Source organism: Eubalaena glacialis, chromosome 13 (genome assembly GCF_028564815.1).
Source record: "Eubalaena glacialis isolate mEubGla1 chromosome 13, mEubGla1.1.hap2.+ XY, whole genome shotgun sequence".
NCBI lineage: Eukaryota > Metazoa > Chordata > Mammalia > Artiodactyla > Balaenidae > Eubalaena > Eubalaena glacialis.
In genome coordinates this window covers 50,614,127-50,632,402 of record NC_083728.1, presented here as the reverse complement: position 1 = coordinate 50,632,402, position 18,276 = coordinate 50,614,127, and the positions used below count along the sequence as shown (strand labels likewise).

The 18,276-nt window shown below is 46.5% G+C and overlaps 1 protein-coding gene across 2 annotated transcripts in view; it reads right to left on the bottom strand.

Moving 5' to 3' along the window:
• Positions 1-18,276, bottom strand: part of NAPB (NSF attachment protein beta) — a 39,931-nt gene that overhangs the window by 5,868 nt on the left and 15,787 nt on the right. Inside the window, exons 2-7 of one of the 2 annotated variants that reach the window (XM_061208127.1) lie at positions 15,967-16,046; positions 11,292-11,407; positions 9,703-9,762; positions 9,534-9,611; positions 4,794-4,849; positions 4,538-4,622 (exon numbers count right to left, since the gene is read on the bottom strand). In XM_061208127.1, the coding sequence (XP_061064110.1) occupies positions 4,538-4,622; positions 4,794-4,849; positions 9,534-9,611; positions 9,703-9,762; positions 11,292-11,407; positions 15,967-16,046 (475 nt within the window). Of the gene's footprint in view, positions 1-4,537; positions 4,623-4,793; positions 4,850-9,533; positions 9,612-9,702; positions 9,763-11,290; positions 11,408-15,966; positions 16,047-16,149; positions 16,188-18,276 lie in introns of those variants that run through there. The other variant, XM_061208126.1, reaches the window with a different exon arrangement.

Below are 18,276 nucleotides of genomic sequence, written 5' to 3'. Positions count from 1 at the left end.
GGAGGATAAAGGAACAGAAAGTAAGGTAAGATTTCTGTATTTCAATGGAACTGAAAAAATGATGACATCATTAGCCTGTGATACTTTATGTAAATATAATACCTATAGCAATCACTACAAAAGCTATTTAAAGAGATACACCCAAAAACACTATAGGTAATCAAAAACCCCCTGGAAGGTAGGGAAAAGGAAACAGAAAAACAAAAAACAGAGGATAAACAGAAAACAAAAAAATAAAATGGCAGACTTCAGTTCTAATACATCAATAATTACATTAAATGTGAATGATCTAAACATACCAATTAAAAGACAGAAACTGGCAGAGTAGATTAAAAATATGACCTAACTCTATGCTGTTTACAACAAACGCACTTCAATTATAACAATATAGGCAGGCTGAAAGAAAAAGGATGCATAAAGATATAGCATGTAAACATCAATCAAAAGAAAGCTGGAGAGGCTATATTAGTATCAGATAGACTTCAGAGCAAAGAAAATTACCAGAGACAGAGGGGGACACTATATAATGATAAAAGGGTCAGCCCAACAAGAAGACACAGCAATCCTAAATATGTATGCACCAAACAGAGCTGCAAAATATTGTGAAGCAAAGACTGACAGAAATGAGAGATAAACAAATCCACAGTGATAGAGACTGTAACACTCCACTCTCAACAACAGAAACAGACAGAAAATCAGCAAGTACACAGAAGAACTCAACAATGCCATCAACCAAGAGGAGCTAATCAACATTTATAGAACATATCACCCAGCAACAGCAGAACCACAGAATATATGCCAAGACCATATTCTGGGCCATAATACAAACTTCTAAGAATTGAAATCACACAGAGTGTATTTTCCAGCCACAAAAGAATCGAACTAGAAATCAACAACAGAAAGATAACAGGAACACCTCCAAACACTTGGGAATTAAACAAAACACTGATAAATAATCCATGGAAATCAATAAATAAAATAAATAAAAATAAAACAATGTAACAGAACTGTGAGACACAGTCAAAGCAGCACTTAGAGGGAAATTGAGAGCACTACAAATGCCCACACAACAAAGAGGAAAATCAATTAGCTAAGATTCTACCCTCAGTGCCCTAAAAAAGAAGAGCAAAATAAATCTGAAGAAAATAGGATAGAAATCAGGATAACAATAGGAATCAATGAAACTGAAAACAGAACGATAGAGCAAAATCACTGAATTCTACCAAACGTCTGAAGAATTAACACCAATCCTTTACAAACTCTTCCAGAAAAGGAAGAGGAGGGAACACTTTCTAACTCATTCTGAGGCCAGTATTACCTGGCTACCAAAGCCAGACAGACATTACAAGAGAAAATTAAAGGTCAATATCCCTTACGAATACAGATGCAAAATCCTGAACAAAACACTAGCAAACTAATTCCAGCAACTTACAAAAAGGATTACACACCATAACTATGTAGTAAAGGATTAATTTTGTCCAAAGTGCCCTTGCCCATGATTCCTGGTAGATAATCTCTAAGCCTCTGGAATGTCCTGCCTGAAAGAGTGTTTTTGTTTACCCAGGGGTCTTAGACCATGTAGTTTAGCTCAACCTATGGAGGGACTGCAGAATAAGGCCAACCACGTTCAGGTGAGTTTCTTCCCCGGTGGCAATACCCTACACATGCTTTCACACATCGCTGTTGGGAGAAGTCAGTGCTTCTGGGACAGTTCCACAGTCCCAGTCTGGGCAGGACAACAGGAAGCTCACACTCAGGGCTCTCCTGACCTCCTCTCTGCACCTCTTCCTTTGGCTGATTTGGGTCAGCATCCTTCTGCTATAATAAACCATAACTGTGATATACCAGCTTTCATTGCGTTCTGTGAGTCCTTCCAGAGAATTATCAAACCTGAAGGTGCTCTTGGAGACCCTGAAACTTTTCAACAACCAAGCAGGATCTATCCCAGGGATGGAAGGTTGGGCCAACAGATAAAAATCAAGCAATGAAAGACACCATGTTAACAGAATAAAGGACAAAAACCACATGATCATCTCAAAAGATGCAGAAAAAGCACCTGACAAAAACAAATACGCTTTGATGATAAAAACAACAAACTGGGAGGAGAAGGGAACTTCCTCAAACTGATAAAAGGCATCCGCAAAAACCCATAGCTGACATACACTCAATGGTGGAAGACTGAATGTGTTCCTTCTAAGACAGGAACAAAACAAGGATGTCTGCTCTTACTACTTCTACTGATCATTGTTCTGGAGGATCAAGCCAGAGCAAATGACAGGAAAATGAAGTAAAAGGCACGCAGATCAGAGAAGTAAAACTATCGCTACTTGCAGAGGACATGATTTTGTATAAGGAAAATTTAAGGAATCCATAAGAACTCATTAGAGCTAGTAAACAAGTTCAGCAAAGTTGCAGTAAATAAAATTAGCAACTAAAATCAGAAAAGAAAATTGAGAAAACAATTTCATTTACATAGCATCAAAAAGAATAAAATACTTAGAGGAGTACATTTAACCAAAGATATGCCAGACTTGCACACTACAAAACTCTAAAACATTGTTGAACAAAATTAAAGATGATCTAAATAAATGCAAAAGCACCCTGAGTTCACAGATTATAAGACTTAATGTTAAAATGACAATACTTTCATCAAAATCCCAGCTGACTTTTTAGCAGAGATTGACAAGCTGATCCTAAAATTCATGTGGAAATGCAAGGGACCCCAAATAGCCAAAACAATCTTGAAAAAGAAGGACCAAGTTGAGGACTCACATCTCCTGATTTTAAAACCTACCACACAAAGCCACAGTAATCAAAACAGTGTGGTACTGGCATAAAGACAGAAAACCAGTAGAATAGAATAGAGAGCACAGAAATAAACCCTCATTTATATGGCCGCATGACTTTCAACAAGGGTGCCAAGACCCTTCAATGGCAAAAGGACAGTGTATTCAACAAACAGTGCTGGGAAAACTGGACGTGCACATGCAAAAGAATGAAGTTGGACCTTTTACCTTCACCACATACAAAAATTAACTCAAAATGGATGAAAAACATAAACCTAAGAACTAAAACTATAAAACTCTTAAAATGAAACATGGGGAAACACTTCAGGACATTGGGTTTGGTAATGATTTCTTGGATCTGACATGAAAAACACAAGCAACAAAAGAAAAAGCAGACAAATTGGACTTCATCAGGACTTAAAACTTTATGCATCAAGGGGCACTAATAACAGAGTAAAAAGGCAACCCACAGAATGGGAGAAAGTATTTGCAAATCACATATCTAATAAGAAATTAATATCCAGAATATATGAAGAACTGCTAAAACTCAACAGAAAAAAACAACCCAATTCAAAAAGGGACAAAGAGGGACTTCCCTGGTGGCACAGTGGTTAAGAATCCGTCTGCCAATGCAGGGGACACGGGTTCGAGCCCTGGTCCGGGAAGATCCCACATGCTGCGGAGCAGCTGAGCCCGTGCATCACAACTACTGAAGCCTGCGTGCCTAGAGCCTGTGCTCCGCTACAAGAGAAGCCACCGCAATGAGAAGCCCGTGCACCACAACGAAGAGCAGCCCCTGCTCGCCGCAACTAGAGAAAGCCTGAGTGCAGCAATGAAGACCCAATGCAGCCAAAAATAAATAAATAAATAAATTTATTAAAAAAAAAAAAAGGACCAAGAAACTCAACAAATATTTCTACAATGAAGGTATACAAATGACCAATAAGCACATGAAAAGATTCCCAACATCACTAATCACTAGGGAAATGGATATCGAAAACACAATGGGATATCACTTCACACATTAGGGTAGCTACTGTTAAAACAGAAAACAAGTGTTTGTGAAGCGTGGAGAGCTGGAACATGTGCACACTGACAGAGGGAATGTAAAATGGTGCAATTTGGCACTTCCTCAGATAGTTAAAAAGGGACTTGCCGCATGACCCAACAATCCCAATTCTAGGTATATAAACTAGAGAACTGCAAACATGCCCCCCAAACCTGAAAACAAATATTCTTAGCTGCATTATTCATAATACCCCCAAATGCAAACAGCCCAGATGTCCATTAATTGATAAATGGTTAAACAAACTATGGAGTATTACAGTCACCCCTCGGTATCCAGTTTGGAGCGACCCCTCCAAACTGTGGAGTATTACTGTCCCCCCTCGGTATCCAAGGGGGACGGGTTCCAGGACTACTGAGATACCAGTGTCCACGGATGCTCAGATCCCACAGTCGGCCCCCCATATCCGAGGTTCCACGTATACAGACTCACACACCACGGGCCTGGGAGGAGGGGAGGATGGGATTTCTTTGTGCGATGATGGAAATATTCTAGAACCAGGCAGTGGTGCTGACTACACAACTTTGTGAATATACGCAAACTCACTGATGCGTACTCTTTAAGAGGCTGAATTACATGATATGTGAATTATATCTCAATAAAAATCATTACTAAATAAAAAGTTGAATTTAAAAAGAAGATTCAGAATGCCTTCTGCCGGAAGCTGCGCAGAATGCAGCCTCACCTGCTCGAAGATCTCGATGGCCTTCTGGTACTGCTCCAGCTGGGCGGCGTACGCGGCCACTTTCAGCAGACATTTGTTAGCCGAGCTGAAACCGAGAACCAGAGCAGAGAGAAAACAATCCCAAAGAGAACCGACAAGACATCTCAGTGCACCTTCACGTGGTATGATGCAAGGGGCTCCCAGAGCAGAGTGAAGGTCTGTCTTTTATTACATGTAACAAAACCCACTGAATTATATCAAGAAAAATAATACTTGCCTATTGGATTCTTCCCCTTTGTAATAATCAGCTGATTGTTCATAATGGGCGATAGCCTGCAAACACACACACATTTTATTCAAACTATTTGTTTGAAGAGTTGCATTTAAAAACTACATTTGCACAGATATTTTTCCTATAAAGAAACCTTTTCCAGCAACAAATCTTTCACAACCCGGCCTGCTTTATTTTGGGAACACAAGAAAGCATGCGCTTCCAGCAGATGGCTTGCTGTCCATCAAAATCTCTTCTTCCCTACCTCCCACCCGACAAATGCCCTGCCACCCCGTCTCCCCAGGCCTGCTGCAGTTAGGGGCAGCCAGGTGACCTGTCCTTCCCAATGGGATGTAAGCAGACACGCTGTGGGCCACCTCCAGACGTGGCCCACACATCTGACTCTGCAGCCTTCTCCAGGCCTGTACCCTTCCCGTGAGCTGGAAGGCAAGGGCCACGTCTAGTGATGCTGGAAGCCGCAAACTGAAGATGGCAGCCATTCTGTCAGCCTGGTTCCCAAGTGATGTCCCCACCACCACCAAACCCCAAGCAGTGACAGTGGACTGTTATTTCAGAGGCGTGTGAGGCCCAATTCCATTCAGATCTATGGCTTGCTGCAGCAGCACAGACGTTCCTCACGGATACCTAAGGGTCATCCAGAATAAAGGTGTTGCCTTCCACCTAAGATGAGGGGAGCTGTGAACAATCAAGTGGAGAGGAAACAGGCTGCAGCCTGGAAAGCTAGAAGCCCTGGTCATGCTGCGGCTTAAGACTTAGTAAAATCGGGCTTCCCTGGTGGCGCAGTGGTTGAGAATCTGTCTGCCAATGCAGGGGATACGGGTTCGAGCCCTGGTCTGGGAGGATCCCACATGCCGCGGAGCAGCTAGGGACGTGAGCCACAATTGCTGAGCCTGCGCGTCTGGAGCCTGTGCTCCGCAGCAAGAGAGGCCGCGACAGTGAGGGGCCCGCGCACCGCGATGAAGAGTGGCCCCCGCTTGCCACAACTAGAGAAAGCCCTCGCACAGAAACGAAGACCCAACACAGCCAAAAATAAAAATTAATTAATTAATTAATTTAAAAAAAAAAAACCACATTCTAAAGTATTTAGAAAAAAAAAAAAAAAGACTTAGTAAAATCAAGCACCTGACAGCTCAGAAAGCAGAACCGTGCCTGCTGGAGCAGTGACCCCGTGGTTAAACATAATGGGCTACCCAGCTAAGATGAAGAATAATGATACAAAGTATCAGTATGAAAGTTCTTCATGAAATGGTAAATAAAAACAGCCAGAAAAGAGTATATACAAATACACAAACACGTGGAGGAAACACCTGGAATCCACCCTTTTGGAGCACAGAGCCCTCTCTCTCTCACACACACACACACACACACACACGCACACATACACGCACGCATGCTTTACTCTCCCACTACACCATTAGCTCTGAGGGCAGGCAGGCAGGCCCACGCGGCTCTGCTCCCAAGCCCAGCGCGACGCCTGTCACACAGCGGGTGCTCAGCAAACAGGTGCTGAGGGGACGTGGGCAGCTGCATTTCTCAGGCGGTCCGGATTACACTACCAGCACCATCATGACTGACGGGAATGCCCACCAAAGAAAGGTTTCCCATGAATTTCTGATTAATCAAACATTATCTCTGAACTGTCCTCATTCTCTGAAATACTTTGCACCCTTTCCCATCGTAATAATGGGGTAAGTATGGGAAACAATACCAAATCACTGTGTAAAGAGTATCAGGCTGTATAACTTCTTCCCAGGGAGGGAGCGTACGGACTACTCACCTTCCTGGCTCTTACCGCCCAGAACTCAGGGAACAGTGCTGGGCTGAACCATGTGGAACTGTGTTTTGGAGGGTAAAAAAAAAGGCCAAATGCGGATGATATGGTTTAACCTGACACTTAGTAAATAATGACACTGGTTCATCAAGACGTTATAGCTCTAAACTACAGCTAGATTTATCATAGTAAAGAAAAATTCTGTTTGGTTTCTAATAATTAATAATGCTAATTAAACCACTAATCAAATTTCATGGTATTCCCAAGTTTTGACAGAAACTAGTTGAAAACAAACTTACCTAGCGCTTAACAGAGAAGTTTCAGAGAAAAGAGGTTGGGCACGGGTTATCTTTGGATGTTCACACTAGTGTGGAATTTTAACATGTAGTGACATTAATCAGGCACAAGTCGACCCTTACACGTTAGAAATCAGCCCAGAGTATCTTACAATTTCAAGGATGATAATAAATATCAAAAGCAGAACACAGCCGCCAATAACAACAGCACACATAACAATAAATCCAGACACAAAAATCAGTTATTATCCTGTAATTTGAGTAGCATGCCAAAGGAATCACAATACTCCTCCTTGGGGAGTCTGGTAAGCGTCACGGTGCTGGAGAACACTGGGCCCTGAAGGCAGAGACTGGGCTCTAGGACTGCGGTCACCACCAGAGTCTTAAGGCAAACGCAACAGCTAAGGGTCAAGCTCAAGAGTCCACTTTGTAGGTGAAACAGCCTTAAACAGCCTTCAGATGGGATCATTCTTTCAGAACCTACGCCCTGAGAACCTGCCATAGACACTTACCCTACACTGTAACAGACAACACGAAATCACGTTCTCCAGGGGCTGAGACGGACACGAGCCAGAGCTCCTCTGGGTCACTGATTATTACTGATTATTATTATATTAATGTTTTACTTGGAAGTCAAAGAAGCAACGTGAGTTTATAGAACTTCACATTTCCTTGTTCACCAGCTAAAATCTGAGTGAACCAGGGAACACATCGTGGCCACATTAACAGGGAAGAAACATAATGAATCAGACGTAAGATGCCTCAGTGTAACTGATTTTTCAAACAAACATCATGCGCCAGCAACACAACCTGGAGAGTCCCGCCAGGGAGGCGAGGGTGAGGACGTTTCTAGACACAGGAGCCCAAACATGAGGGAACAAGACGAGCTGACCCCACGCGTGCGCTGAGTGGTGTGGTCCTTACGATGCACCGTGACACGCCCCACGTAAGCGCCAGGAGGTGCTGCCCATGGGCAACCTGCAGAATGGCAGGAACACCGTGGGCAACAGGCTGCAGAAGCTCCCGTGACAAGCTGTCAACTTTGTTCAAGAAGAAGGAAAACAAGAGTTCGCCACAGGTCGTTTATCCACCCTGAATCTTCTGGAGACGCATGTAGTAAAAAGGCTGCCCAAGACCACCCCAGAAGACAGAGGACTGACCACCGAGGGCAGCAGCGGACGCAGCGGCCTCGGCTGGAGAAACGCTCTGCCCCCCAGCGCTCATCCCCCCAAGGTGGTTCAGCTCAGTAAAGACGTGGAGCCCACCCCAGCCACCCAGACTCGGCTCCTCCTGCTCTGCCATCGACTCTGCATCAGGGAACAAAGGAGGGCGCAGGTCTGGGGCTCATCACCTCCTCCTGGGTCTGCAGAAAACCTCCCCACAGAGACGGGGCATATGGCCCTGACGTAGTCAAGGTCTAAGGGCAGCCTCAGAAGAGCATGGCACAGTAGGACAAAAATGGCTCAAAGCGAAGTCCATGAAACGAGCCAGAGAGTTCTGAGCTGCGTGACCACAAGGGGCATCAGCATGAAGTCAAAGGGCGACGTTAACAAGGCCTGTCTGACTGCGGCACTGAGAGGGCCTCCCCGCCCGAGACTCCGGCTGCTCTGGCAGGTGCAGTGTGACAGTGAGGGCATCCTCTGCTCACTCATGAGAGCCTGGGCTCTCGGACACACCGGTAAACCACAGGAAGGTTCGGGCTGACGTGGGGCACCCACTCCAGTGGAGGGAGACGGCAACACAGGGACGGTGAGCAGGCCATCACAGCGCCTGTAAGGGGGCCACCGAGGTGGGGGAGGCGTCCGGGCGTGTCCCCGTGAGGGCTGAGGTCCCAGTGTTAACTAGGTGGCTGTGATAGTTCTCATCCCAGTTACAAATGAGCAAAGCTCTGAAGGACAACTGACGTGTGGGAGAAGAGCTCAGGGCAAAGGGACAAGCAGCGCCAAGACCCTGAGGCGGAGCACACCTGTGCGAGGGTCAGCAGAGGTCAGGGTGGCTGCTGCAGGGGGAGCAGGAGAGCAAGGGGGGAGGAGGAGGAGGGGAGCCTGAAAGGCGCTGGGTGAGGGGCCAATCCGTGGGGCGTAGGAGGCCACCTGCAAGGTTGGAAGCAGCGGAGAAACAATCTGATCTCCTGCGAATGAGGATGGCGAGTTGCCAGCATACACGGGACACTTCAAGCTGCGACGCTGCGTGAGCACAGACAGGACCACGGGAGCGAGCACAGTGAGAGCGGACGAGGGCCCAGCCCCGAGGGGAGAGAGGAGGAACCAGCCAAGGGTGGGGGGCAGAGAACCAAGCGGGGGCTGTGCTCCAGAGGCCAAGGGAAGAGGTGAAACAGGAGAGGAAGAGAGACGAGTGACAACGGCCCAGCGCGAGCAGCAGGCACGGGGTGAAGGGTGACCTCTGAGAGCTCAGCGTCCGCCCCAAACAGTGCAAGCCATTCCTCCCTGCCTCGCGCCTGCTTCCCACGGCGCTCGGTTTTACATAAACGCCGTCCCCAGGTGGAGGGAGGCAGCCTGGGGAGCTGGCAGGGCTTTCCCTCCCACCCCAGCCCAAGGTCTCCATGTGACCCTGTCTGCGCGCGCACCCCTCTGCCCTCACGAGCCCACTGCAGGGGCGCCTGGGGTCCCTGCCCGCCGCCTCCCCCCGTCCGCACACCTTCTCGATGTCCACCAGCTCCGTCTCGTAGATCTCCGCGATGGTGATGTGGTGCTTGGCCGCGATCGTGAACCTTCCCTGGGGAGGAAACAAAGCAGTCACATCCCGGTTAACCGTGAGCTATCTCGAGGGTGCCACCCCACGGCCGCTCAAGCAAGGCATGTCTTACCATGTCTGTGTAAATGTCGATGGCTGCATTTAAGCAGTTGATAGCCTCTGAAGCGAAGGCATTCAAGAAAAACAATGAAAAATCCATTCAGTCAGAGGGTTCACTGAGCCTGTCTTCCTGGCTGCTTCTACATGGCTAAGGGGCCCCGCTGGGGCGGGGCGAGACGGGGCAGGGTGGTTGGCAAGAAGCAAACACACGTCCAGCCCCTCGGGGAGCCTGTCCACGGAGTGTCATCGCCACCTGTCAATCTATCCACTAAAGCCTAAGTACAGCGCACTCCTCGCTGGCATCACGTGTACGTATTAATTTTGAAAGACAGTACTTTTTGTACAGTGTTAAAAGACGCTAACTTTCGGTGTACTAACAAATACCCATAGGAAGAAAAAATCTAATAAACGAGAGTGCTAATGACACTCATTTTCTGAAACAGTGAGCTGACAGCTCCCCACCACACGGTGGCGTTTACAACGCTGGCAAGCGGTTGGCGGCTCGAAGTTTACTGCTTTTGCTCTAAAGAGGCAGCAGAGCAAAAAGGCCTGACCGAAGATCAGAAAGATAAGTAGATTCGTGAAAATAAAAGCAATTTCCCCCTAAGCTGCATAAGAAATGTGGATTGTTATGCCTTTAAAAATACAGAAAAATAGAAAAGCTACCCACAAAACCCACTCAAACCCCCGGCTAGGAATTTGATGCACTTTTCCTCCCTGTGTTTTCTGGGTGCATTTCTATGAGCACTGACGTATTGTGAATTTGAGATTTCGGCTCTCCATGGTTCCTCAGCTGCCGTGAGAACATTTCCCAGGTCCGTGAGACGCCCTGAAGCCAGGGGTTCAGTGCCTGCAGCACACTCTGAAATACTGATGTGAGGTGATTCTACTGTGCACTTAGGCTGTGCCCAGTTTTTCCCCTTTGGAAAATAAACTGTGGCTAATCCTTATACCACAGCCCTTGAAATAGCTTATTTCAGTGTGATATATTCACGAGAGCTGGGATTTCTGTGTTAAATGGGCTGCTGAAACAAGGAGGGAGGGTCCACAGCCACCAGTGCACGTGTGCAGGGAGGAGATGAGGCCTTCAGTCGCTAAGTGTGCACTCCTCTAACTCAAAAAGAAAGAACGTCTGCAAAACTTCACCTCTTCGAATACCCAAGATCATTCTTTCCTCAAAACCTAAAGTGTCTGAAAAACACTTTTTAAAGAAGTCACATGAATGCCGTGTGAATAAGCTGTTTTCAACTATAGGATTTTACGGCCTCCCATTAACTGGATCTCCACACACACTATTCGGGAGCGAGGGAACACTCGTTTCCTTTAGTGAGCGATGTACACACTCACACAATTAAGATAAGACTTAGATAAAATTAACACTAATTTCCAAAAAACTGTCCACAATGCAACTCCACAATGGAGTTCAAGAAAATGGTGTTGAGCACTAAGCTGGATAAATTTAACAGATTTTCTCCTCATAAAAGCTTCAGATGATTGCAGTTAAAAATCCCCAAATCTCCACTGTCCTGAAGCGCGAGCATCTCGCTCTAGCAGCACAACCTGCAGGAGGTCCTGGGGGCCCGGGACAGAGCGCAGCTCACCTTGGGGGTCTGCCTTCTTGTAGGCGTTCCCAGCATCCACAAAGCTGGTGGCGGAGTCGTGTTTGCTCTGCAGCTGCATATGGAGCTTGGCTGCCTGACAAAACGCATTTCCTGCAGCTGAAGAAGACAAATGACTAAGTTAACACAGAGGAGCAAGCACCCTGCAGAGCGGCCCTGCTCCAGGAGCCGGGCCCACGCCTGCCTGGGGAAGGCCCCATCCCTGACAGCAGCACACGTGCCTGTGACCCAGTGCACCTCGGGTGGCCACAAAGACGCCCAGGACCCAGGGGGACAGCAACAAGGGCTCCTCTCAGCCCCAGGCCTCCTTCCACACGGACCGCCCGGCGGCGGGTGTTCAGTTCTGTCCCCGGCACAGGCCCCGCACCAACAGGGCGTCTCCGCGGAGGCGTGAGGCCGGGAGGGCCCGCAGGCGAGGATGCGCACCGCCCATCTCTCTGTGTCCACTGGCTCAGCTGGCATCACCGGAGTAACAGCGACAAACGCTCCCAGATAGAGCAGGCTCTCAAGGAGTGAAGATGAGGCCCACAATTTCGAAAGTCAAAGCTCTTTCCTAAGTTTATGACAAAGTCTGACAGAGACCCATGAGGTTGAACTGTGCATGTCCCACTTGGTGTGGAACTGGCACACTTCCCCGCAGTCACACAGGTGCTGCCCGGGGGCACAGCGTGAGAGGTTCACGCACTCAGCTTTTCCAGAAAAGGTTCTGGATCAGGAAATGTGGCTTCTGGTGGGGCTGAAATGGAGGAACGAAGGAGGAAGGACCGGGCTGGGGCGCAAGAGGTCAGGCCCGCCCAGGAGGCTGTGAAGGTCAGCATGGGACCTGGACGAGGATGAACCCACTTCACCACGAGGTCCTCAAGCGCAGGGGAGAACAGGACTGGGGGCAGCTCGTGAGGGTCTGGAGTCGGAAGTCAGGACTAGCAGGGATGGAGGAAGAGCTCGCCCCGTTAGGAGAGGCACCACCAAGAGTATCACAAAACCTCCTGGTACTTAAAAAAAATTTTCAGTCGTAAACGTTTCAAAGACATTCAGAAAAGTATAAAAAATAGTGACAGACGCCTAAGAACCCTGATAGAATTAAACATTTACTTTAAATTTCTTTTCAGAAACAGAACAGTCAATTCCACTGAAGCTTCAGTGGCTCTCCGTGTCCCAACCACACTCCCAGAGGAAACTACATAATTCCCACTGGGGTTTCTGGACCTTCACCCAAGGGAGAAGAGGCAGCACAACCCCTGAGCCAGGCTGCCCAGATTCAAGTCTTGCTCTGTGCAAGACAAAAGAGAGCCCAGGCACTTCTGAAAATATTTACCCACCAGCGTGGCCTGGGCCCTGCCAGTCCAAGCAGACACTGGCCTGCGGCTGGAGCTGGGACTGCAGAAGCCTGCCCGCCAGGCCTTGACCCCTACCTTGGTGGACCGCGAACCCAGAGGCCCAGAGGAGGGGCCAAGCCACTGCCAGGGTGGTGGGCAGGTACCCAGGTCCTCCAGGCAGCTGTGAACTTCCCGGTGGCAGTTCAGGAACGTAGCGGCCAAAGAGTGGCTCTGATGGGCTCGGCCTCAGAAGCGTGTAGCCATCACTCGGACCTTCTAGGCAAAACGCTCAGAACGGCCTGGCCCCAGGCACGTGCACGCGTGTTGGCCACTGTCATTAGCACACGTAAATCTGTCCTTAGAGAACACCTGTGCTTTGCTGTGTTTAAATGTCATCGCTTCTTTTACAACCGAATCCTCCCTCTCCCACCAATAATTTAATTTTTGACAGTTTATTTGTGCTGGCCGTCCCAGAACCAATCGTGGTCCATCCTTCCCTGGCTGAGGGTAACAGCACAGCATCCAGGCTCTGCCGTGTTGGCTCCACTTCCCCGGATGATTTTTTTTCTTTTAATAAATTTACTGATTGATTGATTGATTTTTTGGCTGCGTTGGGTCTTTGTTGCTGCGCGCGGGCTTTTCTCTAGTTGCGGTGAGCAGGCGCTACTCTTCGTTGCGGTGCGCGGGCTTCTCATTGTGGTGGCTTCTCTTTGTTGCGGAGCACGGGCTCTAGGCGTGCGAGCTTCAGTAGTTGTGGCACGCAGGCTCAGGAGTTGTGGCGCACAGGCTTAGTTGCTCTGCGGTACGTGGGATCTTCCCGGACCAGGGCTCGAACCCGTGTCCCCTGCACTGGCAGGCGGATTCTTAACCACTGCGTCACCAGGGAAGTCCTCCCCAGACAATATTAAGAGCTTTGATTTTACAATTTCACGCTCCCACCTTCCAAAACTAGGTGCTGGCTCACTTTTTCAGTCTGAGCACTCACTCCAACCACCGCTAACAAACGCCAGCTCCATCTCTCCAAACTTGGAAGTGGTTTAATACATGCTGCTTTAAAGACAAAGTTACACACTTTCTCAGGCCCAATTTCCTCAACTGTAAACATCTAATACCTGCCAGGATGACCTCTCAAAACTGGAGTAGCAGATGAATTAGTTTATAAAAGAACTTCTAAAACTATAAACAAATGCAGTGATGTCATGATCACCACCACTAGGACACGGAAGTAATTTCAAAGAACCTGATTTTTTTTCAGTTTCTTATTTCATTTTTTAACCATTTTTTAAATTGAAGTAGAGTTGATTTACAATGCTGTGTTAGTTTCAGGTGTACAGCAAAGTGTTTCAGTTATATGTACATCTATTCATTTTCAGATTCTTTTCCATTATAGGTTATTACAAAAGATTGAGTATAGTTTCCTGTGCTATACAATAGGTCCTTGTTGTTTATCTATGTCATGTATAGTGGTGTGTATCTGTTAATCCCAAAGTCAAAGAACCTAATACTTATTAATTCACTACACAAATATGCTGAGTATCTATCGTGTTGCACATACTGGTCCAGGGCCTGCAGGTAGAGCACAGATAAAGCCCAGAAACACCCTGGCTTTCTAAGGTTTATGTTCTAGTGAGGGACAGCACATAATAAAAGCACAGACAATACAAATGAACAAATGTACTTCATTTATTTTTGCTAGATGGTGGTAAGGGCATCGGAGAAAAGGGAACGGGGCTTCCCCGAAGAGAGGACTGCTATCTTTAAAAGCGACGGCCAGGAAATACCTCACTGAGACGACAATGACATTTGTAGAAGGACCTGGAAAAAACAGGGACTGGCCACGCCCTACTGTAGGGAAGAGAGTGCCAGAGGGAGGGCACAGCACAGGCAGAGGCTCAGAGGAAAGAGCCGGGGAAGGAGGGGGTGGGCAGGAGAAGCATCCAGAGTCGGGAGGGGATGGGAGATTGGGTAGATCCTGAAGGGCACCATGAAGGACTGCAGCTCTGATTTGAAACAACATGACCTGACTTAAGATTTAACGGGATTACTTTGTTTTCTTCATTGAAACACACTAGGAAAGTAAAGAAGCAGGGAGGTAACAGTCCAGGCAAGAGATCACTGGGGTTGGGGTGGGGAGTGCACACACGTCCCCCTCGGTTACATAACCGGTAATGCCCCTCTGAAAGGAATTTCCAAAGTTTAGAACATCTGGTCACCAGATAAAATAAATAAAGGGTCTTTTTAGATAAGATCACTTTTTACGTATGATTACAGGACCTGAACCAAACAGAAGATGTGAATACTAATACTCTTTTCTCCTCCATTTTAAAATACATTATAATTCAGGTGTAAATGCACTTTGGAAACAGAACATAACTTTTTAACCTACAACTAAACCTATAAAAAGAATTTTACAGCCAGAAAGGACCTTTTAGGGTCACCTAGTTCAACAGCATTTTCTTCACTGAAATGATTTTAAAGTGTCAGCCTTTTAAAGTGTCAGGGGGAAAATCGTCACACCGCACACCTCACGCTTACATGATGCGATGTGTCACTGACATCTCGATCAAGCTGGGAAAGCACACAGGGAAACACACTTAGAGAGGGCAAGGCCCCGCCTCAGGTCATCCGCAGGTGCTAGGGGGCTGGAGACCCACGTCCTGCCCCGTCAAAGGCTCTCTCCACCTGCACTACAGAAAAAACCCCAGCACAGAACTTCTTTCTCCAGGGGTAGAGGATAAATTTGTTTCTCAAATCAGTGTTAGAAAGAGCCATCCCCTCTCAGAACAACGAAAAGAATTCTGATTTTATTTTGTGTAATTTCCCCCGGTAGAAAGCATTATGTTCGAAACTGACAAGTCTGTCAGGGTTTATAGAAATAACACCTCCCACTGCTGCATTTCTCAGTGGACCACAACCAGTTATCAGAGTAAGGAACGGTTAGAAATTCTCCACCAACGTTTAGGTAAACAAAAGCAGACTCTCCTGCTTATCCTACTTGTTTTCAGTAAGTTTTACTACAACTTTCATTCCTTGTGGTACTGAATTTATTTAAGCACATTAATAAGAAGCGAAGATTACTATTCTTAACTCCAAGTAACTTTAAGTCTTTTTAATCACTACATGCCCACTGTATGAAGTGGTTTATAGACACTAAAACAGACACGGCCTCTATGCTTAAACTTCAGCCAGGATTTCAAGCTTTGTTCCCTCGGATCAAGGCCCCCCTCTCCCGGTCCACAGCCAGCAGTTTTTCTAAGGGGAAGGCAGACAGTCATTTCCTCCTCCAAAGTGATTTTAAAGTTATTTGCCTAAAAAGCAAACAAAAAAAAACTTTATACATACCACTCCAATTCTTAGCCATCTTGAACATATTTGCAGCTCTGGTATACATTTCACAAGCTTCTTCTATTCTTGTGTTTCCTCTGAGAAAAATTTAAAAATGAGGTTAAGTTTTACTATAACAACCATCCACATCCCTAATCCTCCCCTCCTCCCTCAAATAATAAACATTTAATGAGCACTTACTATGGGCCAGACCAGCATTAGAGAACCTTAACAGCTGTTCAAAGGAGTTACTCTAATTATCCCTGTTGTCCAGATGAGGAAACTGAGGCATAAGAAAGTAGCCACACAGCAAGGATGCCACAGAACTGACACTCAAATACAGATGTGGCAGGATCCAGGGCTTACACCCTCAACCAGAGTCTTTTCCATGCATGAAAACTGAAGTTTTACTCATTCTGAGAAATGAGAAGTATATTTTTCAAAGGAAATTAGGATAAAGACATCTTGACACTTTTAACATCGAAGAGTTCAGCACTATGTTTATTCAGACTTAAAAGTAAAAACAAAACCCAGGGCTTCCCTGGTGGCCCAGTGGTTAAGAATCCGCCTGCCAAAGCAGGGGACACGGGCTCGAGCCCTGGTCCAGGAAGATCCCACATGCCGCAGAACAACTAAGCCCGTACGCCACAACTACTGAGGCTGCGCTCTAGAGCCCATGCTCTGCAACAAGAGAAGCCACCGTGATGAGAAGCCCGCGAACCACAACAAAGAGTAGCCCCCGCTTGCCGCAACTAGAGAAAGCCAGCACGCGGCAACGAAGACTCAACACAGCCAAAAATATAAATAAATAAATAAATGAATGAATGAATGATACTCAACATCATTAGCCATCAGAAAAATGCAAATCAAACCACAAACGAGGTATCACTTCACCCCCACTAGGCTGGCTAGAATCAAAAAGACAGATTTAACAAATGTTAGGGAGGATGTACGGAAACTGGAACCCTCATACACTGCCGGTACAAGTGGCAAATTGTATAAAAAGCCACTTTGGATAACAGTTTGGCAGCTGCTCAAAAGGTTAAACATAGTTACTATATGACCCAGAAATTCTACTCCTAGGTACATACCCAAGAGAAATGAAAACATTAGTCCACACAAAAACCTGTACACAAATGTTCACAGCAGCATTATTCATGACAGACAAAAATGGAAACAACCCAAACGTCCATCAAATGATAAAGGAGGTACACACACAATGGAGGAGATCAGACAATAAAAAGGAATGAAGTACTGATCATACTACAACATAGACGAGCCTTCAAAAAAACATCATGTGACGTGAAAAGCCAGTCCCAGAGGAGCACACCATTCACACGAAAGGTCTACAACAGGCCAGTCTACAAAGACAGAAAGCAGGCTGGTGGTTGCCTAGAGCTGGAAGTGCTAGAGAAAAATGAGGGGGGAGGGTACAGAGTTTCTTTCTGGGGTGATGAAAATCTTCTAAAACTGCTTGTTGTGATGGTTGCAAAGCTTGGTGAATATGCTTAAAACTACTCAACTGGACACTTTAAACAGGTGAATTGTATGGTATGTGAATTATATCTCAATAAAGCTGTTCCCCTCCCCTCTAAAAAAACCCCTTTGGAAGCTATGTCACACAGCCAATGATAGGATGGCAACAAACCACACCAAAAATGAAGCATCAGAATAGGTAAAAGCCTTCTCTCACTCACACTTTCATGTTCCTTTTTCTCTACTTCAAAGGTACATTTAAAAAAAAAAAAAAAAAAGCTAATTATCCCAATGGAAAATTCCCAACTTGAGAAAGCTTTCAATCTTAGCCACAGCTCCTTGGAGCTAACAAAGGCTTGCCACTTTCTGTGTCTTATTTTTCTAACATGTACCAGGTATCTTGAACTGTAATTATAGTGCAATCATTCTTTTTTTTTTAATTTATTTTTGGCTGCGTTGGGTCTTCGTTGCTACTCGCAGGCTTTCTCTAGTTGTGGCGAGCAGGGGCTACTCTTCATTGCGGTGCGCGGGCTTCTCATTGCGGTGGCTTCGCTTGTTGCAGAGCACGGGCTCTAGGCGCGTGGGCTGCAGTAGTTGTGGCTCACGGGCTCTAGAGCACAAGCTCAGTAGTTGTGGCTCATGGGCTTAGTTGCTCCGCAGCACGTGGGATCTTCCCAGACCAGGGCTCGAACCCGTGTCCCCTGCACTGGCAGGCGGATTCTTAACCACTACGCCACCAGGGAAGTCCAGTGCAATCGTTCTTATTAAAGATTTCCAAATAAAACTAGCTTAATTAAAATGTACTTTATCCTATTATTTTCAGAAGCAGGTTCAGCTAGGAATAATAGAACA